General features: G+C 45.0%; 1 protein-coding gene across 1 annotated transcript in view; it reads right to left on the reverse strand.

Annotated features, from left to right (window-relative positions):
• Nucleotides 1-27,786, reverse strand: part of LOC124798740 — a 162,893-nt gene that overhangs the window by 112,281 nt on the left and 22,826 nt on the right. The window contains exon 3 of the mRNA XM_047262267.1: nucleotides 758-1,043. Within this exon, the coding sequence (XP_047118223.1) occupies nucleotides 758-1,043 (286 nt within the window). The remainder of the gene's footprint in view (nucleotides 1-757; nucleotides 1,044-27,786) is intronic.

A 27,786-nucleotide genomic window follows, 5' to 3' on the forward strand; every position in this document is an offset into this window, starting at 1 on the left:
AGGCCTGTGGTCACGAGGGTGCACAACCTCGTTGTAAACCAGATCCTGCAAGTTTTGAGTGCATTTCGAGAGACCTCCACCATTGTGAGACCTTGTGATTCTCCAGTGACTTGGGTTCGTTTTGCTGCTCGTACTGTTGCCGAGGTGAAGAGCAGCGAGTGGAGTGCTTGGGGAAGGTGGATGGGATTAGGCTTTTCTGGACTTCTAATAACTGTTTATTGCGTTCAGTTAGTTACTATTTGTTCAACCAGCGGTGTTGTTCCTGCCTCGTGGCCGCTAACACCCCAGTTACCTGCTCTGGGAGTTAGTGTATGTAACGGCAGTGTACGTTTCCTCACCTTGCCGCTGCTGACCGGTAAGACGTCTAGTTTTGACAGCTTTCTTGACTGTAGGTTGGTTGGCGATTCTTCTACTCTGGTGGTAGTGATTCCTTTCTCGTTCTGTGCGCTCTGAACACAGTTTGCTGCAGGCGGAGTCCAGAGCGCCAGTTCCACACAACTTCTTCCTCTTCTCTCGATTGATCTGTGTTCAGTTTTTCAAGGCCTATCCACTGTGCCAACTTATAACTAAATCTGAGGGGGGTGGTATGGGGAGGTTCCCTTGTCAGTACAAAGGTACGGGGTTAGTAAATCAATAAACAACTGAATGTTCTGCATAGGCTCACTACTCCAGCTTTCGCAGCTGAGAGGTGTTGCTCATCGTCGGCGTCAGACAGGCTGAGGAGAGGGCAGAGGGCGGCATGCGACGCCCCTCTCACGACATCCAGCGTAGCCCCGCGGCGCGGGCTGAATGGGGAGTGGTGTGCCGGGTCGGCGTCGCCAGCGTTCGCAGCTGAGTGCGCGCAAGTGGCAGAGGGCGGCGGGAGGGGGAAGCAGCGGCTGGCGGGGGCTCGCAGAAGCTGTCCGGCGCGCGCGCTCCCTGGGGACCGGTTGGTCCGAGATTGTCCCGCCGCCCCCTCGGGGAAGCCCCGACATCGACCCGCCGGCTGCTCTGCTGTCGCTTTCTGCAGCAGCCAACTGCCGAAGGGAACACACCGATACAACCTAAAAAATGAAAAAAAAACGTGCGTGTAATTTTCCACCAACATTACTGCACGGCCGCCGCAGAATTAAAAATGAGTAGAGAGCCTTACTAGCCAGTGTTAACAGCTCATCTCAATCTGATCGGCCCACATTTGCCTCCCATTCTTACGAACGCCGAAACACAGTCGGTCGATTAGTGTATTCACTGCGTAGAAAACACGACTGAAGTATTTGAAGAAATCTTCCAACTGTGTTAGAAGTACGGGTAGCATTCGCAGCGACTTGGACTCTTTTTGTTAGCTCTACAGTAGCTTGGACAGTAAAACATTTAATTGAAGATTCATTTATCATTATATTTTTATTTCTTGTTAGAAGCGGAATAAATGAAAGTAAGTTGATCTCAAGTCCTATTCAGACCCCAAATCAGGAATTTCATGAAATGGACCCTGTCCATAAATGAACTAAAACTACTGGCATCTTAACTCTAAAGGCTAATATTATAAATACATAAAATATAAAATAATAAGAACCAAAATCAACCAATAAAGGGAAATATAAAGTGTTAGAAAAATCATAAACCTGAAATAAAACCAACAACAAAGGCAATCTAATACCCAAAGTATAAAAAATTAAATAAACACCAGCCTGCAAACAGTGGGCTCCAGTTACGTTGTGTGGTTTTGATAGTCCTAATCAGGGAAAATTACACACGAACTTTAAACACTTTCTCTCTATACGAGTAAGGCCGCCGCCGCCGCCGCCCCCCCCCCCCCTTCCCCCTTAGACTGATAATGTGTTAAATAGCTGAACAGCGTAGTCTAAGTAATTTGCGATCATTTTTAAGGAAAGTTAGTTTTTCGTTCATTTCATTGTTTATGATGTCACATTCCCTGAACTAAGTGTAGTACAATGGTAAACGTTTGTGAACATATTCGGCGGTGTACAGTCACACATGTGTTGCGAAAAGAGTTGATAGTAAAAAATTAATAAAGAATAATTACAAATCTTTCCCAGTCTTTTCCAAGCCTACGTGCTTAACATTAAAAATTTAACACATTCACTCATTTACAAAGTAATCAGAGGTTTGAAGCTCTAGCGATGGCAATGTAAAGTTTGTTCGAAATTACTAGCTCTTCTTATTCTCAAAACGTGGATGAATACAGTGTGGGTAATTTGCGCGGTATGAGTTACACTGTACTGCACTTCACTGCACTAACTTTATAATCTGCCTTAGGCTATTATACTTTTAACGTAAGATCACAGTTCTTAACGAATAGACAGAATACTACACGTTTAAATTTGCTCGATAATTATGTGGAAAACGGAAGAGCAACATTTATTGGCCCTCGAAGTCGTTAGTGAGCCAACTGCAATAGTTTGACCGGTTCAGTCCTTTAGTAATACAGAAATCATCTCATGTGAAGTACATCAGCTGCATCAGTATAATTTCAGGGGATAAAAGAATGCAGGAGACACATAGGGGCGAGCGTTGACTGCTCATCAGCCGATTCACGTCACAGCTCGATCTTTAATGGTCTGTCAACTGCTCACACAGTCGTAGGGATGGGCGAAGAATATTGTGATTGTTTCTAAGCCCTAGGCTCCAGTGTGTCGCTAGTGTGTGAAGGGCTCTAAGGCGGAACGCAAGTTCCGCTACTACGTATCTAATGGTTTAGCTGACAGACTTGCGGCTTTATGGAAGACAGGCACCACCGTAAACATCTCGAGTCACCCTAACGAATTCCGATCATAAAATTTTGCTCTATTGAAATCACGAATTATTCAGATCTGGGAAAATTACAATACTTTATTCGTACATCCGCCCAGAAGGTATGTTAGGACTACGCGTACTGTCAGTTGTACTGTAAGTTGACGTACTGGCAGTTGAACTCATAGCTTATTGCAAGGTGTCCATATCTTTGGAGACTTCAGATGTCACCTCGTATTTAAATTAATGTAAGTGAATATTTAAACACGCTCCTGCACTCAGTCTTCCTTTGATGCAGCTCTCTGAAGCGTCGTAAAGAAAATGAACTGTCCAGAAGAGCATTACACTCCTCTGACGATGACGTGAAAGGCGTGTGTCTTCTCGTTTTGTTGCTGTTTACGTGATTATGGCAGAGCAGGGCAGGTGGCTCAAGGGATCCCACATCTGACCCGGGAAACCATCGCAGTCTGTCGCAGGCTGTCTATCTGAGGGCTTCCGGGGCCAACAAATAATTGATTTGCAAAATTTCGCGTTATTACTGACGGAATTTAAAAATTTAAAATGATTTCATAATCTACTCATTAAAAAGTGTGCTCTTACCTTGAAAGTTTAATACAGTGTAACAGAAACTACTGTGGCGCCTCTTTCCTAGATTTAAATTATTTTTCGTACTTTTATTCATATTTAGTTTGTTAGGAGTAAGTAATTACGATTAAGAAACAGACAAAGTGCCTAAGATAGTAAAGTCAGAGAGCAACGAACTATAAGTTCACAGACACGACGTATTAACAGGCTAAAATTGTTTCTTTTGTAAAAACGCAAATGTGACAAAGCAATGTATAATCATTGAATCATTCTCCTTGAAATTGCTGTTCAGATTCCTATTCTTATGGTTGTCACTGATTCGGGTAAGTGTACTCAAACCGAAAACATAATTTTAATGCAAAGTATTACTTTGAGTCATGTAGATATTTAGATATCCTGAGTCATGTTTCATTTTCAGATAACTAGTAAAAACGGCCTTCAGCACTGTGATAATTGAAGCTTTTGTGGGAGAAATTTTTAGTCGGCTTCACAGACAATGAGTCAATTTTATCTGCAAAATGGGATTTGCATCTCTTCCAAATTACGTTAAAATGGTACGATAGTTTTTCTGCTGGCGACACTGTAATTATTCATTTCGTAATTTCAAAGAAATCCCACATGCCAAAATTACTCGAACTTTGCTTGGAGTGGACGTGCTAGAAATGAAAGACAATAAGTTTCATAATTCAATGTATAAAAATACAGCACTTCCATAGAAGTGTCGTACAAAATTTGGGCGGAAAAATGCCGAAAACCGATTATCTGGCTTATGGAGACCGAGTAGGCATACCAGCAGAATCACGCGCCTACCAGCAGAATCACGCAGAAGAACTAACAATATGGAAATCGCCGCTGAAGATGATTCATAAATAGAAGTAGATATACGTGTATGGCAAAAATCAAACTGTCTCATTTAGTTGCATATTCCGTGAAGCGCAACAAGTTTGCATATCAGTATACGGTCGACACTTGATGTGCCGGATAGCGTTATTCCATTGCGTAACTGGTCTTTGTTCGTTACAACACCTGAATATAGGCGTTCCAACACAAAATTTTTAGTGCACGTATAAGCAATTTTATTTTCAATGCATCTGACTAATTCTATTCTCACAAAGATTTCTTAGTTATTTAGCGATCGCTTATACATATTCATGAATTTTATGAAAGTGATAATAGTATTCAGAAGTAATCATAGTTAGCTATCATTTAATGTAAATGCTGTTAACAGAAATAATCTGCTTAATAATACTTTCACTGAACTAATTACGTTTCTTTAATTGGGCTGAGTGATTTAAAGGCTCTCAAGTAATTCTCTTTCAATAATGTATTGCTTTCTCTTTTAAACTAGATAACTATAATGTACGTAAAACTGTTTGCATTAAATATACCGCATTTCTTGTTTTCTAAATATATTGTATCTCTTCGCCTTCAGTTAAACGACCTTCAAACTATTATTTCACAGTTAACTTTAGTCTTTATTTTCAGTTATGTCTTAAAGCGAATTTCAGTAGCTAGTATACCCATTTTGACGTAAGTACACGAATGCCACCAAGATTCTATGTCCCCTGTCACAAACAATAATCGTCAACAAGAAGGACAAAGAAAAACTTTCTTCCATAGAATTAAACAGTTTGACTAAAAATTGAAACCTCTTCAGGTGTTGGCGACAATGGTTCCTTAAAGAGCGTAGTCTCTCGTAAACTATATCCGGTCACATATTCACGAACTCACGGGCAAAACTTCGATGTAGGAAGATAAATTTCTGCTATCAAATTCAAAGATCTATCCCCTTAAATACCATGTACTTGAGCCATCACCTCACTCAAGTCCCAAGAATCCACCTATATGCAACTCTAAGACATCAACACTTAGAGTGTGTCATACAGTATACAAATGGGCGAAACTCAATTACCTCTCGGTATGCTTACTGAACCACTAACAGTACGCCAAGTAAGAATATAAACTCCAGTCAACTATCATCAGTCGGAAACTCACAGTCACAATCATTAAAACTTGTTCCACACAGCCCAGAAACAAATATCTACACCAATAAAAAATTATCCAAGTTCGTTAAACATTAACTCGCTATGAGAGATGCCATTTTACTTTTTTTTTAAATGGCTCTGAGCACTATGGGACTTAACAGCTCAGGTCGTAAGTCCCATAGAACTTAAAACTACTTAAACCTATTAACCTAAGGACATCACAAACATCCATGCCCGAGGCAGGATTCGAGCCTGCGACCGTAGCGGTCGCGCGGTTCAAGACTGCAGCGCCTTTAACCGCTCGGCCACACCGGCCGGCTGTCATTTTACTACATGAACTGTAGCATGAATACTGTGTTTGTCAGCCACGAAACCAGAAACAAAAAAATGGCTCCAAGCACTATGGGACTTACCATCTGAGGTCATCAGTCCCCTAGACTTAGAACTACTTAGACCTAACTAACCTAAGGACATCACACGCATCCATGCCCGAGGCAGGATTCGAACCTGCGACACTAGCAGCAGCGCGGTTCCGGACTGAAGCGCCTAGAACCGAAACTAGAAACAAAATCCTCCAAAATTTTATCTTGGATGGATACGCGAAGCAGTAGACAATGTCGGTAGTATCATCCAACGGCTTAACTAACACAATAGCTCGTTCCCGACAATCGTCTTACTCTTCACCATACGAACCCGATACTCGTTCGGCTAAATTGGTACTGCCTATCTAGGTCATGCTGAAAGAGATTCGAACAATTAATTTCGACAAGTGTACAGCGCAGCTACCCCTTTTCACAGTTTGAATGTTGTTGATGAAGGCCGTCGACAACACACTCAACGGCCAGCTCCGACGGTATGACTTAACTCCTCTGGAGTGCAGGGTGGCAGGTTGCACCTCACAGAAGCGTCTCCCCCATCTCGACTTTATGAAATGTACAAGTCAGTTTTAATACGCATTTTAGAAAACTTCTATAAACATTGTTTTTTAAATCAGCTTGTATAACAAAATAATGTGGAAATTCAATAATTAAAGACGACATAATAAAATTTATGTGCTCACTTATCAGCCAAAACCTTAATACAACCTACCTAATAGCCGGTATGTCCACTTTTGGTACGGATAACAGCGGCGATGCATCGTGGCATGGAAGCAGTGAGGCCCTGGTGGGTCATTCGAGGGAGATGGCACCACAATAACACACATAACTCACCCGACTCCCCTAAGTTCCGGAAAGCGGGGCGATGGGCTGTGACGCCACGTTCAACCACATCCCAGATGTGTTCGATCGTGTTCAAGATCTGGCATTCTGGGGGGCCAGCGCATCAACTGGAGCTCGCCACTGTGTTCCCCGAACCACTTCATCACACTCCTGGCCTTGTGACATGGCGCATAATTTTATTGAAAAATGCCACAGATGAGGGGAAACATGATCGTCATGAAGGGATATAAGTGGTCTCCAACAACGTACGATACTCCGTGGCCGTCGTGGTGCCTTGCACGACCGGCACTGTAGCCATGGATGCCCACGTGAATGTTCCCAAGAGCATAATGGACCCGATGCCAGCTTGCCTCCGTTTCACAGTATAGATGTCAAAGAGCTGTTCCCCTAGAAGACGACGGATTCCCGCCATCCCATTCGCATGATGAAGAAGGTGTTGGTATTCATCAGACCGCACACAACGCTCTGCCACTGCTCTAATGTCCACTGCCGATGGCCACGTGCCCATTTCAGTCGTAGCTGCCGATGTCATGGTATCAACATTGGTATTTGCGTGGGTCGTCGGCTGCGGACGCCCATGGCTAGGAGTGTTCGGTGCACTGTGTGTTCAGACACACTTGCACTCTGCCCAGCGTTGAAGTCTGATGACAGTTCCGCCACAATTCGCCGCCTGTCCTGCTTTACCCGCATGCCCAGCCTACGGCGTCCGACATCTGTAATGAGAGGTGGCCGCCCAATCCCACGATTTCTGGTCGTGGTTTCGCCTTAGTTTCGCCACGTGTTGAAGACACTCACCACAGCACTCCTCGAACACCCGACAAGTCGTGCAGTTTCCGAAATGCCCTTTCCGAGCCTATGGGCCATCACGATCTGCCCTCGGTCAAACTCAGATATATCGCGCGCCTTCCATATTCTGCACGCAGACAGCTCGCTCACTGGTACTACATGCACCGTGCGTGTGTCTGACTGGCAGCCGTTCCTCGCCAGGTGACGCTGGTATCGGCTGGAAGGACTTATACCGACGGTAGGTCAGTGGTTGAAATGTTCTGGCCGATCAGTGTACAGTTCTCTTATAATATCCAACACTGGTAACAAATTAGCTTAAGTGGGGTAGGACGTCAAACGGGCCAGCTTGGAGCAGGAGAGGCGCCACAGGACTCTTAATTTCCACGGTCTATACTTTTAAAAATAAATTCTTAGAACTTTTCCAGCATGACTAGGAAGGATTCAGCACGGACACTAACAGCAATGGAAGTTCAAAAATAAAACAAAATAATTTTTTCTTCGTGCGAAATTTCATAAATTTTTCACTTACTATTGGCTGCATTTCTTGCAATAGGTACACCTCTTCGATGAATTTTTCGCAGCATACAAACCATACTTACAGGTGTCTGAGACTCTAGAATTTATTTGATTTACGAAAAAATGAATGAGCTGTTACATTTTAAACTTTAGAAAAAACTTAAATTTTATAGTTAATTACCTGAATTTTCTCCACAGTTTGTAATAGATTTGGAAAATTCTAGAGTTTCATGCTGCTATAAGAATGGCTTGCATGCTGTGCAAAATACATCGAAGAATCTCTCTCATTTATAGAGAAAAGCCTACCTACAGCAAAAAATGCAGCAAGTAGTAAGTGCAAAAAGGTTTTATTTTGTTGTGTTTTTGAACTTCCACTGCCATGAGTGTGAATCCTGAATCCTTCTTGGTCATGCTGACAAAGTTTTATGAACTCATTTGTAAAAGTATTGACAGTGGAAATTAAATTGTCATGTGGTGCCTCTCCTGCTCCAAGTCGGCCCGTTTGATGTCCTACTCCCCTTAAGAACTTGAAAAGTAATAGTACCCTGTATATTTCGTCTCTCACAGTTTTTCACTTTACACACACACATGCGTGTGTTAAAAAATGTTCCGGCTTTCAAGGAAATGTACGTTGTGAAAGGATTAGCAAGTGATATATTTGTTTTTCTGTGTAAGCGATATTGTTTTCAGATTAAGGATGGCTCTGACAGAGTGAGTATCTCTTAGACATGAGGCATTGTCCGCGCATAATAAGACTCGTATTGACAAGGCGGACAAGAAACCTAAACGATCAGTGTTTTCACCAAGGCAGGCACCTGAAATGAAATTTAGAAGTACGAACTGCTTAAAGCAACAGAGTCTGTTGAATTTACTAATTCGTATATATTATATGCAGTGTTTGCCAGGAGGAATGTTTAGTATTCAGGAATATGACAGGAACGGTCTTTCAACGCAAAAATGTGTGGTAAACATCAGCTTTAAAATACATACATTAGGAGCTATGGGCACTTGTTCAGTAGAGGATATGTGCTTCATAATAATGGAGCTGAACATCTGCTCATAGACCTAACAGTGCGCACTTTAGGGCCTACGTTTATTGAACAAACTTTACTTGTTTAGGTTCATACTACCATCTCTGAAAATATAGACACAAAAGAGCTTGCGCCAGAAGAGTTTTGTTTCATAGCATCGAAGATGATGAACTGCTCATAGCTCGTAGCGCATGCATCTTAGAGCCCATGTTTGCTACACTTTTTTGATTCGAATAGTCATTCCTGTCAAAGCCCTGAATACTGACAATTCTGCGCACCAGTACTCTAGAAGAGAACGGACAACCATAGTGTAGGAAACCTCTTTAGCATATCCGTAACATCTCTAGCTTTTCCACTCCTTGCTTCGTTTCCCTACAATTTTTTCTACGTGATGGTTCCAGTTTAAGTTGTTCGTAACTATAATCCCTACATATTTAGCTGAATCGGCAACCTTAAACTTTGTGTGATTTTTCCCATAACCTAAATTTAACGGATCTTTTTAGTGCTCTTGTCGAGGGAGAAATGTTAGACTTTAATGGCAGATCGACGACGAGGTAAACAAGGGCAGAACACAAGTTCGGAATGGGAAAGGATCGGTCCAGTCGTTTCCTAAAAAACCAACCTGGCGTTTTCCATAAGCGATACGGGTAAACCTAAATCTGAATGGCTGCACGTGGAACTGAAGACTAATCCTCCCGAAAAGATATCCTGCGCATCGCCAGTACGTCATCTCGCTTGGTGTTGACAACAGATTCTGCGACTAAGAGCTGTTTATTTTGTAATGTTAAACTTTCCGAGCTACAGAGTAGTGGCAGAGAGCGATGAAGCTAGTCGAAAGCGACGTCCGAACACTGAAAACAGATGTCACCTCCGAAAAAGAGACCGTTGCGTCGCGTTGCGGCTTCCTGTATAAAGAACTGAAAAATATTAGTCGACCACTATATTATTGCACCTGGCAGCAAGGACGCTTCGATCGGCTTAACGTGAGTCAGTGCGCAATCAACGTAGACAGTATATTCACAACTGATGTCAGAGCGTTGGCAGTCCGATGTATTTCACCACCGCATTTCCTTGCCACGTGTTTCTGGTAACGACGAAATGCAATAATATTGTAAGTCTGCAGGCTTTCGTGTCCGTTGTCACTGAAGTTAAAATCTTCTGGGTTATTAGACCGTGTCATGTTCCTTCTAAAACGTTCGACGTTTCGACCCCTCTGCTGGAATCTTCCTCAGAATCTTTTGGTGTCCACTACTGCTAGAACACTGTCAGAGACGAGTGTCGCGTCCACATAAAAGGGGGAATTTTCTGGCGTTCCTGCTGGAGAAGTGATAGTATTGATTAAAATTCATGTGGCTACCATTGGTGGGCCATAGTCCTAGGCTAATACAGAAGAAGGGGTTGAGCAGTACTACGCTTTCTGCTTCTCTGTTACTACAGTGGGCAGTATACATTGATGAGACAAAACGTTATGACCACTGCTCACCGCGAGGGTGAATGGCTCGCCTCCTGGTGGTGTTGCGGGCACGTGACGTAGTAAGGAAAGAATGTAAGCGGAGTAGAGACGCATGGGCAGTCATTAGAGTGAAGATACGTGCCCCAAATGCGGAAATCCATTGACGTAAGGAGTTTTGGCAAATGGTACATCACTGTGGCGCTGCGGCTGAAAACGACAATCTGTGAAACGGCGAAGCTGGTTCCCTGTTGACGTACTACTGTCGTGAGCACCTATGGAAAGTGGTTGAAGAAAGGTGAAATAACGAGGAGGCCGTATGGTATTGGACGACCACGTCTCATCACAAAACGTAGAGGTCGGAGGATCCCGCTCAGTGTAATCCAGGACAGGCAGCCATCTGTGGCATATTTGATAACAGAGTACAGTACTGGTGCAGGCGCAAGTGTTTCGGATCACACCGGTCAAAGACCATTGTGTTCCTGTGAGGACCCAACGACATCGACAGTTACGGTAGCAACTGGTACAGCATCACTGAATTTTCGTTGTGGATCAATACAATCGCATTTCTTGTTACATCAGGTCGACGGTTGGGGTTCTCACACGTCGTCATAGAAGTTAATGAGTGCACGAAACATGCACCACGCCGCAGATGCAGGCATTGAGGGCAGAATTATGCTATGTCGTTCACTGAGTTGGGCTCCCATGGGATCTGTGGTGGTAATGGAAGGCCTCATGGTAGCTCTGAACAACCTGAACATTACTGCGGACCACCAGCATTGCTTCATACTTGAAGTCTCCCTGTATGGTGTTGACATCTTCCAGCAGCGTAACTGTCGTGTTTCAAGGTCAGAATCTTTCTGCAGTGGTTTGACGGGCAGTATAGTGAACTGACACGGATGTCTTTGCCAGCAAGTGTGCCTGATATGTACCCCATGGAAATCATTTCGGGTGCCAGCTGCGTGCTTGTAAACCACCATCCCGTAATTTGTGAGAGCTATTTAAGCTGTGGATAGACATCTGGTGTTACATACTTCTGGAATCCTGTTAAGAAGCAGAATCTTTGTTCTACTGTGCTTGAAAAGAGGAGCAACGGGTGGTCATAATTTTTTCGCTCGTGTACACATACAGTACTGCGTTGTTGAAGACGGCTGGAAAGCGTGTATCAGTATCCTCAAACGACACTATGTATTTTCCCCCCATCGTGTTCCATCAAAATACTCGCACGTCTATCCGCAACAGTATTCTACTGATGTACAAAAATGGTTCAAATGGCTCTGAGCACTATGGGACCTAACATCTGAGGTCATCAGTGCCCTAGAACTTAGAACTACTTAAACCTAACTAGCCTAAGGACATCACACACACCCATGCCCGAGGCAAGATTCGAACCTGCGACTGTAGCGATAGCGCGGTTCCAGACTGAAGCGCCTAGAACCGCTCGGTTACACCGGCCGGCTACTGATGTACAACTACAGCTACATGACTGCTCTGCAGTTCACACTTGTGCTTGGAAGAACGTTCGTGGGACCATTTGCAGACCGTTTCTCTCAAGAGTTGCATGTGGGATAAATAACTCCTAAATCTTTCCGTGCGAGCTGTGAATTCTTTCATTTTATTACGATGGTAATTATTCCCTGTGTAGGAGGGAGGCAACAAACCATTTTGTTCCTGGAAAAAGGCAGCTGGGGGACTCAAATTTCGCGAAAAGATCTCGTCGACACGAAGACGCCTCTGTTTTAACGATTGCCACAGCTACTCGTATATGACATCCGTGACACACTCTTCCCTGTTTTGCGGTAATACATTAAGATGAGGTGCCCGGTTTTTTAAACATTTTTCTTGTCCTTCGTCGGTCGTGTGTGTTTAAGAACCCACACCGTGCACTAATTCTCTAGGACAGGATGGACAAGCGTAGTGTGGCGTGGTTTCGGGGTGGAGAAATGCTCAACCCCTCCCTCTGCCCCCCCCCCCCCGCTTTAACTACTACCTAAACTTACGCAAAATGGAGAAATGAAGGCTAAGAGAATTAATAAAATGACCCTGTTGATGTGTAGTAAAACGGGTTGCACACACGCTACAATTTAACAAACTGACTAATCATTCTCTATGCTCAATAGCTGTAAGAAGTGGGCAAGAAATGAAATTTAGCACCTGATTACGAAATGACAAACAAACAGTCACAAAGAGATTTATTTTTGATCTAATAAATATGTAAATATTCGAATCACTGAACAATGGTTTAATAGAATAAGGGCAAAAAATAGTGGTATTGATAATAAGTAGTTGGCAGGATTTAATAGGGCACCTGCTCTGAAATACTGAGTACGTTACTCAGTAATGAGTAGGTCAATCAACAAAGATAATGATAAACCCCGACAGTTCGACAGAATGCCAATCAGAAATGAGAACTTTATGAAAAATCCACCTGCAAAATGGTACTGTAGCGCCAAAACGAGAGCATACGCTGCTGAGGGCGTCAAACGAGAACTATAGGTCCCTACTACGTCGGTACTGCGAAAGCTTTACCACCAGTGCTAAAAGAAATCCGTTAAACTTGGGTTACACGATAAATTAATCAAATCTAAAGGCCGTAAATAAGTACCTAGGAATTACAATTCGAACAACTTAAATTGGAAACTACACATAGGATGTGTTGTGGAGAAGGCGAAACGAAGATTGCGTTTTTTGGCAGCACACTCAGATGATGCAACAAGTCTTTTAAAGAGATTGCCTATACTACGCTTCTCCGTCCTCTTATGAAGTACTACTGCGCGGTCTGGGATCCTTACCAGATAGGATTAAAGCAGTACATCGAGAAAGTTTTTTATTATCGAGAAACAGGGGAAAGAGCGTAGCGGACATGATACAGGATTTGGTTTGTCGAAGTGTACATCATTAAAACACAGGCGTTTCTCGTTGCGGAGGAATCTCATCACCAAATTTCAATAACACGCTCCCTCCTCTGTACCTCCACGAATTTATAGCAGCTCAGGGATAGACGGAAAATAGGAAAAAAATGACGATTTCTTCTCTGAATAGGAAAATTTTTGTGACGCAAACCTACATAGGGAGAAACGATAATCATAATAAAATAAGGGAAATCAGTGATCGCACGGATATAGGTGTGCGCTGTTCGAGAGTGAAATAATTGAGTATTGTTGCGAAGGTGGTACGATAAACCCTGTGCCAGGCAGTTTGTGACTTGCAGAGTATACATGTAGATGTCGATAGATAAATTCCAAAAAGAAACTAAACTTCTATCCATATCACCGAAACAGTCTTACTCCTAAGTTTGTGCAAGGGTATCTCTACGAGCGGACACCAGTAATACACCGATTCTCAATGGCGCTGCAGAGGAGACTCTGTCTGCATCCTGTGCGCAGCAAATTGACACCAAAATCCAGAGCTTAACGACCCCACCGCGCTCGTAGGAGGCCGCAAGAAAATGCACAAATCATGTGTGTTCAGTACACTCCCGAAAATTTCATCATCCTAAGTAGCAACATTTTTGTACCAATCGTGGTCGTTGCCATCGGTTTTCAGCAGTGCTACCTGACGTCAGATCTCATCTTCTTGAGATACTCAATCAATTACCTGCACTTCTTGGGACGAGCAAAGGCAGTCGCAAACACTGCCGCCAAAAGTGAACGACATATCCCCAAGACGCCAGCCGCTTGTGTGTGGGGCGTCCCTTGACTTCAGGCATCAGATTCTGAGAACCACTGAAAACAATACTACGTAACACTTGGCGTCGTCCAAGCGAAGCCCAGACGGCACAAATTAATGAAACGCTTAACGATGGACCCAGGAAGCCGCGCTCGCTGTCGCTTCAACCCTAATACAGTGGCCAAAAGCCGTAGCAAGTCTGTCATCCAGAGGAGCCGGCACGTGCTATTGTCGACTCCCCCTCGTACTCGCAGAAAGCCGAGCCGGCCCGATCTCACGTGTTTCTGCCACACTCAACCAGTGTCCCTCGTCCAGCACTAGCTCACCCACACAAGAAGGACAGATGAGCGAGCATTGGCCCAGCACCAGTTGAAACATCGTGAATAAAAATCAGAGTCCTCATTATTGGTTTCATTTACAGCAACGACCATTAGCTGCCCACTCCCTCTGATGATATCAAAGAAAGAAAATTGAAGGAAATGAGACTGGACAGAACAATAGAGCCTTGTAACCTCTCATTATAAGCAGCCTGTTTAGCATATTAGTAACATCTTTTAAGTGTCCCACCAGTAGTGTTTTCTATGTGCAGGTTCCTTTTTGCGTTGTTCATAACTTTATTCCCTACATACACTACTAGCCATTAAAATTGCTACACCAAGAAGAAATGCAGATGATAAACGGGTATTCATTGGACAAATGTATCATACTAGAACTGACATGTGATTACATTTTCACGCAATTTGGGAGCATAGATCCTGAGAAACAGCACCCAGAACAACCACCCCTGGCCGTAATAACGGCCTTGATAGGCCTGGGCATTGAGTGAAACAGAGCTTAGATGGCGTGTACAGGTACAGTTGCTCATGCAGCTTCAACACGATACCACAGTTCATCAAGAGTAGTGACTGGCGTATTGTGACGAGCCAGTTGCTCGGACACCAGACGTTTTCAGTTGGTGAGAGATCTGGAGAATGTGCTGGCCAGGGCAGCAGTCCAACATCATCTGTATCCAGAAAGGCCGTACAGGACCTGCAACATGCGGTCGTGCATTATCCTGCTGAAATGTAGGGTTTCGCAGGGATCGAATGAAGGGCAGAGCCACGGGTCCGAACACATCTGAAATGTAACGTCCACTGTTCAAAGTGCCGTCAATGCGAACAAGAGGTGACCTAGACGTGAAACTAATGGCATCCCCTAGCATCACGCCGGGTGATACGCCAGTATGGCAATGACGAATACACAATTCCAATGTGCGTTCACCGCGATGTCGCCAAACACGGATGCGACCATCATGATGCTGAAAACAGAACCTGGATTTATCCAAAAAAATAAAGTTTTGCCATTCGTGCACCAAGGTCCGTCGCTGAGTACACCATCGCAAGCGCTCCTATTTGTGATGCAGCGTCAGGGGTAACCGCAGCCATGGTCTCTGAGCTGATAGTCCTTGCTGCTGCAAGCGTCGTCCCACTGTTCATGCAGATAGTTCTTGTCTTTCAAACGTCACCATCTTTTGACTCAGGGAGCGAGACGTGGTTGCACGATCCGTTACAGCCATGCGGGTAAGATGCCTGTCATCTCGACTGCTAGTGATACGAGGCCGTTGGGATCCAGCACGGCGTTCCGTATTACCCTCCTGAACCCGCCGATTTCGTATTTTGCTAACAGTCATTGGATCTCGATCAACGCGAGCAGCAATGTCGCGATACGGTAAACCGCAATCCCGATAGACTACAATCCGACCTTTATCAAAGTTGTAAAAGTGATGGTACGCATTTCTGCTCCTTACACGAGACATCACAACAACGTTTCACCAGGCAACGCCGGTCAACTGCTGTTCGTGTATTAGAAATCGGTTGGAAACTTTCCTCATGTCAGCACGTTGTAGGTGTCGCCACCGGCGCCAACTTTGTGTCAATGCTCTGAAAAGCTAATCATTTGCATGTCACAGCATTTTCTTCCTGTCGGTTAAATTCGCGTCTGTAGCACGTCATCTTCGTGGTGTAGCAATTTTAATAGCCAGTAGTGTATTTAGCTGACTCGACAACATTGAAGTTTGTGTGATTTATCAAAAAACAGAAATTTAACGGATCTTTTTAATACTGATGATTAGAACCGCACACTTTCTATTCCTTAGTTTCACTTGCCACTTTTTGCACTACACAGATATATTGCGTAGTTCATTCTGCAATTCATTTTAGAATTCTAATGTCTTTACTGGACGGCACTGGACGGCAAGCGACACCATCATCTGCAAACGCTGTCAGGGCGCTCCACTGAATGTCTCCTAAACCGTTTGTATGAATTAGGAGCAGCAGAACTCCTATAACGCTTCCTCGCGGAAAGCCAGACTTCATTTCTGTTTCACACGGTGACTTTCAGTCAATTACAATGAACTGTAACCTTTCTCAAAGGAAAACACGGATCAGGTCACACAACTGAGGCGATACTCCACAGGCATGAAATTTCTTTAGAAGGCACTCGTGAGGACGGTGTCGAAATCCTTCTGTAAATCTAGAAATATGGAACTAACTTATTTCCTATCGGTAGCTATCATTACTTCTTGTGAATCAAAATTACGTGGTGTATGTCACAACAATGGTAGCTATGAAGTAGCCATCGCTTACCTGTTCTTCAAATAGTGTAGAATTATTCATTGCTAACGAATTCTAAACCCTTAACCGTGGCTAAAGTGCGACCAATTTTTTTCTAAAATTTTCTATTTTGTCCAACATTGATCTTCCACATGACTGACCTCACACTAACAAATAGGAAAAAAAGAGCCATCACAAACTCAGCTGGGCTGTAAACCAGTTCGTTTTTTGCGGTACGGTTAAGCTGCTCCCTTCAATTGTAATGGGCACCTCGGGAATTCATCGGTGAAATATGTCTCTGGGTCCTTGTGTAAGGCTGGAGATAGCGGCGATTTATGAGATCAGGAGCGGGTAATAAATGTTAATAAATCCCGTAAGGAGGAATATCAGCCGGCATGCTTCACGGCTGTATTAACGTCACCATGCCGGCCATATTTCAGAGTGAGCTATGGGACTGCCATGTCCAAGCGGCAGCCGACAAGACGACAAAGCCTGCCGCCGCCTTTTGCTTCCGGGAGTTTCACTGCACCGCCAGGCAATGAAAACATTTACAGAACCATCCTACATAGCCTAGATTCCAGGATAACATTGTAGAAGTTTCCAGCTACCTCGAAACTTCCAGCTTCAGAGCCAAGAAATTAGAAAGAATTTTTTTATGTGTACTGGTTGCATTCCATAAGCCACATGAAGTTCTATTCGTTCCATCAGTTTCCCTCATAACTTTCTCTGCTGGTATTCTATTTAAGCGTACTACGATCTGCGTCTTCTTGCTTCCCTTGATGAGCTTCCAGTTAGTAAAAACCAAGTAGGAGATAGAATCAATGTTCAAACTAGTGTGTGTCTTTTCAGAAAGTGCATTTTCAAAAAGGAGTGTACAATATTTAGAAGTTGCAAGAGACTAACCGCAGATTGTGGAGCAACGATTAGTTGATCTTGGGAAGTGCTTTAGCGATGCTTAGTTAGTTCTTGCTTAAAGAAGTGCATCGAAATATAAGAAGTATCTTATATGTACGAGTACTGTAGTTACAATTACTCATATTATAATAGTTACGACTCCATTACATGAAACGCTAGATATCCTTACGGCAATTGTAATTCACTTAGATGATACGAATAAAAAAAATAACCTTGGTGTGTTTAACTTCTGTACTTACTGTTTTGAACGAGCTATAAAAAATTAATTCCAGGAATTTTCTTCAGAGTACAGCATAGCTTGAAACGGAGGCTCAGGGCATGCATCCAAACAGGAGGTCTCTACGGGCAGTTGTGTAAATGTACGGTGTCAAATTATCGAATTTAACGTTATCAACAAATCCATGTGATTCCCGAATTAAGAATTCTCGGACCCATGATCATATTGCCTTCTAGTAAAGTTTTGGTATCAGAAACAAATAATTTGCATACATCAATTCGTAAGCACCTTGTGTGTGACATGATACGCAACTTTAGATGTCCTAACTACTAATGTATCTCATTTCCTAAATACCTAAGACATCCGTAAACATAAAGCTCCTAAGTCGTAGGAACGAATATTACAGTTCTCATTCCTATACGTTTAGGGAAGGAATCTCGAATGGGGAAAGAATAGGGAGAGAAAAGTACCGTGTCCTTAACACCGAAACCACTCTAGCATTTGCCTTAAACAGTATAACAGTATTGGGAAACCTGAACCTCAATGATAGGCCAGGGATTTTAACTACCGCACCCGCCGTCCTCTCGAACGAAGTCGAGTGTACACAGTCTTGATCTGCCATCCACCAGCAGTCGTTCCGTTATCTTTAACTTAACATTAGTTTACGTCTGGCCCATGAAAAACACGACTTTACGCTTTATATTTCAGTATAAAAAAAATGGTTCAAATGGCTGTGACCACTATGGGACTTAATTTCTAAGGTCATCAGTCCCCTAGAACTTAGAGCTACGAGGGGGGACCCAAAAGAAACCGGATTGTTGTCATAAAAAATTTATTGATGAACCTTTTTACAAAATTACTTCAGTCACCTTCAAAATACGCTCTATTACATGCGATGCACTTGTCAAGTCTCTTTTCCCACTGTTGGAAGCATGTTTGAAACTCTTCAAGTTTGATATTGTCCAGTGCCCTTTGCTGTTTTTACCGCCTCCACATCGTCATAACGCTCCCCTTTTAGCGTTTTTTTCATTCGTGGAAAAAGTCGCACGTGGCTAGGTCCGGCAAATACGGAGCGTGGGGAACGACAGACCACCTCTGAGGTGCCAAATAGTGGGTCATTCGTAAGGCCGTGTGTGCTGGAGCGTTGTCGTGATGCAGAAACCAGTCACCTGATCGCCAAAGTTCGAGGCGTTTCCTCCTCACATCCTCTCGCAGCCGCCTTAAAACATCCAGTAAAAGTGCTGGTTAACAGTCTGGCCAGAGGGTACGAATTGCCGATGCACAATTTCACGAACATCAAAAAAGACAATGATCGTCGTCTTCACATTTGACCTCACTTGCCTTGCTTTTTTTGGTCTGGGAGAGTTGAGAGTCCTTCATCGGCTTGACGCTTGCTTGGTTTCTGGGTCATACCCGTAACACCAACTGTCATCCCCTGTAAAGACTTTGTTCAAGACGTTTGGATCACGTGCAATCTCTGTTTTCAAGTCCTGACACACATTCATGCGGATGGTTTTTTTCTCCTGTGTGAGAAGGCGCGGAACAAATTTAGCAGCCACACGTCTCATGTGCAAATCCTCACTCAAAATCCGCCGGCACGAGCTCCAACTGATTCCTGTCTCTGCTAAAATTTGGTCGATCGTTTTGCGACGACCCTCGTTGGTCTTTTGGCGGACCTTTTCCATGTTCTCCTCATTTCGCGATGCTGAAGGGCGTCCAGATCGAGCTTGGTCTTCAACACACATCTCACCACGTTTAAAGCGCCCAAACCACTCGAAAACCTGTGTGCAGCTCATAGCGTCCTCCTGGAAAGCTTCCTGAAGCATTTGGTAAGTCTCCGTTGCAGTTTTTTTAAACAGGAAACAAAATTTCACACACACTCTTTGTTCTTTTAAAGATGCCATAACGACTTCGCAGAGGTAACCCGCCAACAGTCAGAGAAACACAATACCACACTTGCACGTTCAGCTCTATACTGACGCCGTCTGCACAGCTGTTTCATGAGGGTCTCTTCTAACACCATCTATCGTGAGAACCCTGCACTACGTCTACGAGTGGCAGCGCCCTCGGAGTCCGGTTTATTCTGGGTCCCCCCTCGTACTTAAACCTAACTAACCTGAGGACATCACACACAACCATGCCAGAGGCAGGATTCGAACCTGGGACAGCAGCGGTCGCCCGGTTCCAGACTGTAGCGCCTAGAACCGCTCGGTCACCCCGGCCGGCTTTCAGTATCAATTAGTCACTTTGTGCTGCAACAAAAATTATAGGAAACGAACATCAGAGAAAGTGAAAGAAGATTTGTTGAACCATTGGATTGAGAAATGATGAAACGGTCAGCATCCACACCTTAGAATACACACCTGGAGAACGTATCTGCAGTAGCCATTTTTCTTGCTATATATGTGTAGTTCTTGTTCTGTCGGATGTGTCTGCACTATTGGCAACTATGACATCCTCAGTGGAGAAGCGTAATCGGGTATGAACCCTTTGTGGGAATAGAGGCAACGCCGTGAGCAACTGAGATAAATCGACAGGGACGCTACTACGTCGTGCCCGATGAACTGAGATTTGGATTGGGAGGTTGGCGTGCTTGTATAGCCAAAGTGGACAGTTTTCCCTTGGCTGTGAAACGGTGCAAATGAAGTTGTTTACGTCCTCGCTGCGGCGCGCACCTTCGAGGTTTACGTACTTTAGCAGCCTTCGCGTGAGTGAGTGTCTTTTGAAGCGAATGAACAATTCCTATTAGAAATCGGCACCTCCGGTGCTGGTCTTCTGGGAACCCATCACTCGATTGTCAGCTATGTGGTTCACATTAAATTAGAAACTGATACTGCATGTACTACGTTCTTAGAGAGGCAAGAGGCACACTCAGGTTCTAACATTTGAATTGGACAATAACATTGGACTGCTGATTGTGGATCATGCAGCTCTTGGTTTCAAGATAATCTGCTTGAAGTGTCAGCAGATGGTGCTGTAACAGTGCTCAGACACTATGGAATGACTGACAGCCATATCATGGAGAAGTCGACACAATTCACCCTGTGTGGAATGGGATGTGACAGGCATGTATTAAGCTCATTAAGCATGTTCTGTCCTACCTCTGTACTGGGGGAACAGAATGATCATTGTACATAATGCCCAACTGACGACTCACTCGGGTTGGATGGGTAGGATGGCTACGTTCGATCATAGTGTCTGCAGAGATCGATTGCCGAATTCTGACCAACAGATCTGATGTCTTCCACCAACCTGACATCTTTACCTCTCCTCGTTTAGTGGTGCTCTGGATGGCTTCAAAACAGATCCGTGGGATCTTTCGCCATCAGGAAGGACAACTGACGCCTAACACAGTCCATCTCCCACTGCACCAGCACTAGAAGGTGGTAAAGAGATGCCCAGTGAAGGGATGAAAGTTGATGTGATGCTTGTGCATATGGCAATCTTTGAGCCTGGAGGTTGGGATTCACTCCTATCATCTAAGACAGAAATACTCTCCTGGAAACAGCAGTCGAAAAAAGGACAGCTTTTATTTTCTGATGTTTCAAGTGGTCGTCTTTTTTGTGTTGTACTACTGAAAGCGTATGTTCAATTTGGTTGTATTCTGTCTTATAGTATTCTCTAATAAAATGCAGTGTTACCAAGCAGTTTCATTTTTTATTGTGATGTTATTATATTCAATACTGTTAGTGCTATGTGAGTCCACTGGCTCTAAAAAATAATTAGCATTGCAAGAGCAAAAATTACTGTGGTTTCACCGCCAGACACCACACTTGCTAGGTGGTAGATTAAATCGGCCGCGGTCCATTTAGTACATGTCGGACCCGCGTGTCGCCACTGTGTGATCGCAGACCTAGCGCCACCACAAGGCAGGTCTCGTGATGCGATAGAGCACTCGTCCCAGTTGTACGGACGACCTAACTAGCGACTAGATGTACGAAGCCTTTCTCTCTCATTAGCCGAGAGACAGAATAGCCTTCAGCTAAGTTAATGGCTACGAACTAGCAAGGCGCCATCAGCCTTACAGTGATTGTAATTAAAGTCTCCTGTGTATCGTCAAGAGCGATGTACCACAATGATTGATTAAAGATAAGTATTAATCCAGCTACGTACTTTTCTTCATAGCATTAATTACGTAGCCTGTTCCAGTACTTCACGCCCGTCTGCGTTAGTCTAGCGGGCATTTTCAGCCATCTCGATCTACAAGGTGTTGGCCCAGCTGCCGACACATCACATGGCGACGAGTCTACAAAGGATCTTGTGTTTTACTTTGCCCTAATTTATTTGTGTCATGGCTTCGCCACAATCTCCAGATGTACTGTCCGAATTTTATCGCTTGCAGAATCAGCAGACGCAGGCGTTATTGGATGCCCTTGGACAGCTCGTCCAGGGTCAACGTGCCATTCAAACCGATGCGGCCGCCGCCGCTTCACCGGTACCGCAGCCACAACCTGCCGTTGCACCACCATTTCGAAGTTTTGATGAAACCCACGAGGCTTGGCGGGAATGGTCCCGCCAGTTTGCCTTCCACCTCGCCGCCTACAGAATTCAAGGTAATGAGCGGCAGCCGTTTTTGCTTTCTTGTGTCGGTGTGTCCACCTACCGTGTGATAGTGAAATTGTTTCCCCGACGCGATGTAGCAACTCTGTCCTACGAGGAAATTTTGTCTGCTTTAGATGCCTATTTCAAAGAAACAGTTAATGTGGTTGCAAAACGGTATACGTTTTTTCGTACAAAACGTACAGCCGGTCATACTAATAGGGAGTGGGTAGCAGCATTGCAAGGACTTACTAGGGACTGTGCCTTTGACTGTGACTGTGGTCTTTCTTATTCAGATACAATGGTGCGTGATGCAATTGCACAGAACGTTTCTGATATTCGCATACGGGAGCACATTTTGAAACTAGTTAATCCCTCCCTTCAACAAGTGATAGACGTATTGGATAGACAAGACACACTTGACTGTGCTCAGGAATCTTTTGAAACTTCGCCAGCAGTGTGTAACATTAACCGGCCTGCCGGGCGAGCTGCGCGGCCCGGTCAACTGCCATCGCACAAACAAACGCAGCTGCCGCCGCGCTCTAAGCCACGTGTGCCGCGCCAGCCCACAAATGCAGTGAAATCATGCCCGCGGTGTGCTACTAGCCATTCGCGTGAACATTGCCCGTCACGCCACGCTATTTGCTTTTTCTGTAATAGGAAAGGACATGTTCAAAGTGTTTGCCAGAAAAAGCTCCGATCAGACAATCACAATCATTCCAGGCCCTTTGCTTCACGCCGGAATCGAACCAAGGACACTCAGGATCGTGGACCTTCGCCCATGGACATTCATGTCGTTAATTCCACTTCGTCCGGTGCCACTTTCTCTAACAGTGACTGTGTTCATCCCACACAATCTGTGCGTCGACGTCGCCGGAAATCACGTCAATTAGCAAGTGATTCTGTACCAGTGTCTGTTCAAGTTGCACAAAACAGTCGCTCTTGTCATCAGCAGGACAATAAACTTTTTGTGGACTTAGACTTTGAAGGCAAAGTGATACCATTCCAGCTCGATACCGGAGCTGCAGTTTCATTGCTCAATCACGACACGTACAAACAACTGGGCGCACCTCCGTTGCGTGCCGCAACTGTTCAGTTAAAAAGTTATTCCGGACAGACAATTCCTGTGTTAGGACAGTGCACTCTTTTTGCAACATATAAAGGACAAACAAAACTTGTGTCATTTTACGTTCTTCGTTCTTCTTCTGCAGTGAACTTGTTTGGCTTAGATTTATTTCAGTTGTTTAACATGTCTATTGTAAATCATGTGCTATCAGTGAATCAAACTGTACCTACGGACAGTGTTTCTAGAGCATGTGAAGAAATTGCAGACATTATTGCACCGGGCTTAGGTTGCGCTGAAAACTGTGAAGTACAATTGGAACTGAAGGTCAACGCGCAACCGAACTTTTTCAGAGCGCGCAATGTTCCCCACGCATTGCGTGATGAGGTCGCAAGAACATTCCACGATTTAGCATCACAAGGTGTGAGTGAATGTGTGCAATGCCTTTTCCATTTCAGCTCCGCTTCATCGCGTACGCCGTGCAGGTGTTCCGTTTCTCTGGATGACGGAATGCGAACGCACTTTTCGCCAGTTGAAATCGGCGTTGCTTTCAAATACTTGCCTTACGCCTTTCGATCCCCGGAAACCCCTTTTGTTGATGGTAGATGCATCGGATTTCGGGATCGGTGCTGTCCTTGCGCACAAAGTTGGCTCCCATGATCGCCCTATTGCCTTTGCGTCCAAATTGCTCTCGTCTGCGCAAAGAAATTACTCCCAGATAGAGAAAGAAGCTTTGGCTCTCGTGTTTGGTATTACTAAGTTCCATGATTTCTTGTATGGTCGTCACTTCACCATCATCACAGACCACAAACCTTTGACATCGCTTTTTCATCCGACCAAGCCTGTACCTCCGCGTACAGCGCAGAAATTCATTCGCTGGTCTATTTTCCTCTCGCAGTACCGCTACGATATCTTGTATCGGTCCACTGCTAAGCACGGCAACGCTGATGCGTTGTCCCGTTTGCCGGTTGCTGAGGATCAAGCATTCGATTCTTCCGAACTTGCTTGCCTGTTCATTGATTCGGAAACCGATGAAGTGGTCGAATCGTTTCCGATCGATTTTCGTCGTGTAGCTACAGCCACAGCTGCTGACCCTGTCCTTGCTACTGTTTTGCGTTTTGTTGCTACGCACTGGCCTTTGTCAAAGTCTCGGATAGAGGATCCGTTGGTTCGCCGATTTTTTGCTCACAGGGAGAGACTTTTTGTTCGACGTGGTGTTTTGTTGTTGCGTTCTGATAATGATCAGTCCAGAGTAGTGGTCCCACGTTCGTTACAGTCCTCTGTCTTACGGCTTCTTCACCAAGGCCATTGGGGTATGGTGCGAACGAAACAACTTGCTCGTCAGCACTGTACTTGGTTCGGAATCGATGCTGCGATTACGAATATGTGTTCTTCTTGCATGGCGTGTGCCGAACAACAATCCGCACCGCCGCGGAAAGTCTTTGCATGGCCAAAAGCCACTTCCCCTTGGCAACGCTTGCACATAGATTTTGCTGGTCCATTCTGGAATGCTCGATGGTTGGTTCTGGTCGACGCCTTCAGTAATTTTCCTTTTGTTGTCCGGATGTCTTCCACGACGTCCTCCGCCACCATCCAAGCGTTGTCTGCTATCTTTTGCATTGAAGGTCTTCCGCAGACTATTGTTTCCGACAATGGCCCACAATTCATGTCCGCAGAATTTCAGTCATTCTGCCAGGCCAATGGTATTCAACATCTGACATCCGCGCCGTTTTCGCCTCAGTCAAACGGTGCCGCTGAACGATTGGTCCGGACTTTCAAGTCACAGATGTTGAAATTGAAAGAGTCGCATTCTCGGGAGGACGCATTGTTGCTCTTTTTGTCCTCGTATCGCTCTCAGCCCCGAGATGGTCGCTCGCCGGCTGAGTTGCTCCATGGTCGTCCTCATCGCACCTTGATGTCATTGCTGCATCCGCCGCCTCAGGTTCCTGTGCAGCGGCAGACTCCTGCTTTTGCTCCAGGCGACGTTGTATTTTATCGCAACTATCGAGGTTCACGGCGTTGGCTCGCAGGGCGCATTCTTCGCTGCCTCGGCCGCGCGATGTATTTGGTTTTGGGGGCCTCTGGTGAGGTGCGTCGGCATCTCAATCAGCTGCGCCTCTGTCGTCGCACGGGATCTGCCGCTCCCCGTCTGCTTTCAGCGACGGTGCCGTCCGGTCAGCGCCCTGGGGACCCATCTACTGGCTCGCCTCATCCCCAGGTGTTACCGACGATGCCTTCCATTTTGCCCCATGGCGACGCGCCGCCGCCACAGCCGCCGCCGCCGCCGCTGCCGCCTGTTCTCCCGCCGGCGCCGCCCGCATTCGACGCTTCGCTGCAGCCGCCAAGCGCCTCCCAGGGTCACGCGCCGCCGATCGCTTCCCGTGACGGGCTGTCCTCCGCCATGGAACTCCCGCCCGCTCCGGACCACATGACGTCATCGCGCGTCGGCTACCCCGACGCAATGGAGGTCGACCCTTCGGCCCCTCCTGTTTCTTTACGGGCGCATACACCGCATGTTGACGTGCACCCTGGACTAGGTTTTCAGGCGTTTCCTAGCTCCCCTCGGACCGAATGGCCGGGTGCGGGTGGCACAGCCTCGCCTGTTGTTAGGCTCCCCACCTCATCGCATACGTCAACATGGGGTCCTCCCCACGGCGGGCGGAAGCCTTATCTCACGACCGTTCGCCGATTTGCGGGGGAGGAATGTGGTGTCACCGCCAGACACCACACTTGCTAGGTGGTAGATTAAATCGGCCGCGGTCCATTTAGTACATGTCGGACCCGCGTGTCGCCACTGTGTGATCGCAGACCTAGCGCCACCACAAGGCAGGTCTCGTGATACGATAGAGCACTCGTCCCAGTTGTACGGACGACCTAGCTAGCGACTAGATGTACGAAGCCTTTCTCTCTCATTAGCCGAGAGACAGAATAGCCTTCAGCTAAGTTAATGGCTACGAACTAGCAAGGCGCCATCAGCCTTACAGTGATTGTAATTAAAGTCTCCTGTGTATCGTCAAGAGCGATGTACCACAATGATTGATTAAAGATAAGTATTAATCCAGCTACGTACTTTTCTTCATAGCATTAATTACGTAGCCTGTTCCAGTACTTCACGCCCGTCTGCGTTAGTCTAGCGGGCATTTTCAGCCATCTCGATCTACAAGGTGTTGGCCCAGCTGCCGACACATCAATTACAGTGAAATTTTTCTTGTTCTAACTGTACGGTTCATTTGCCACCTTCCCATTATTGAGAAATTTTTGTATTTGTCATACGACCGTTCGCGTAAAGCGGGGAATAAGGTTCCGATGTCCAATTTCACCAGACTTCAGTATTTCCTTCGAAATATCATTTTTTTCTGTAGCTTAAATCAGAGACGATATGTGGGTCTTTGGTTCTGTTCACGTTGCTAGCTCTTCGCACACGTCTTCCATCTCAGTATCGTCCTATTCAGCTTACTAACACAGTGAAATATCTAGGATTCACCAATCGGTCATAAACAAACCACAAGACGCCACACTCCTTCTAGCCGACAGCAAACTCGCGATAAAACAAAATTGCTAAAATAATTAAAACCCCGAATTTCGGATCCTCGCTGCGTAGCATTTTACATCCATTTATACTTGATCACGTGCCGTTTAGCAAGTTAATTGAGTCCTAGTCTCAGACATCTCCTGGAGTATTATAAATACTTCCTATCACCAGCAAAACTCCATCACGTCAACACTGTTTTGGTCCATTCCCGTTTACGCTCACGTCATACTCTGCCACATGGAAATTTTAACCGAATGTCTCTAGTTGATCGATAAATTCGCCTACTCGTGTAACGTTCCTACCAGCTGAAGCCTGTCCTCGCGTAAAGCAAAGTTCCATTACACACACCGTCTTCTTCCACGTCGTAAGAAGTAAATCATTTAACCCTCAGATCACTACTACCACTGCAGTCATCGTATGAGAGCCACGTCAAGCTCCTAAGGCCCACATTACTCCTCTCAATGCGCAGGCATGTATATTTGGCAGCAGCAATTAATCATTCGTGTTGTAGAACCCCGTTACATTATAAACATCATCAGTATAAGATTATTGGAATGCAATAAATTTTTCGCCTCTGTTATAACTTCTTTTATCCCATTTGACCAACGGACGATAACTTCAAATAACTAAATGGTTCAAGTTTTATCTGACTACTACAACTTTTCCCGCTTCCCAGTATTTCTTCATTCCATTACCTTGCTATTCTTCTTTTTCTCCATCCAGCAGTTATATTTCTTCCTTGCCATCCTCTTTTACCTTTCTTTATGATTTGCAGTTGTAAATGACATTTGAAATAATTAATTATATCATTTAATTTTAAGAGCATTCATCTTGCATTCGGCAGTCCACCCACATACGGAGGACAGCTTCTGAGTTTCGAAGCGTTGGATGGTACTTACACAGAGAGACGCTAGTGGGTGCAGAGAAGTGGAATCAAAATCTGTAGGTGGCATTACA

Source organism: Schistocerca piceifrons, chromosome 5 (assembly GCF_021461385.2).
Source record: "Schistocerca piceifrons isolate TAMUIC-IGC-003096 chromosome 5, iqSchPice1.1, whole genome shotgun sequence".
NCBI lineage: Eukaryota > Metazoa > Arthropoda > Insecta > Orthoptera > Acrididae > Schistocerca > Schistocerca piceifrons.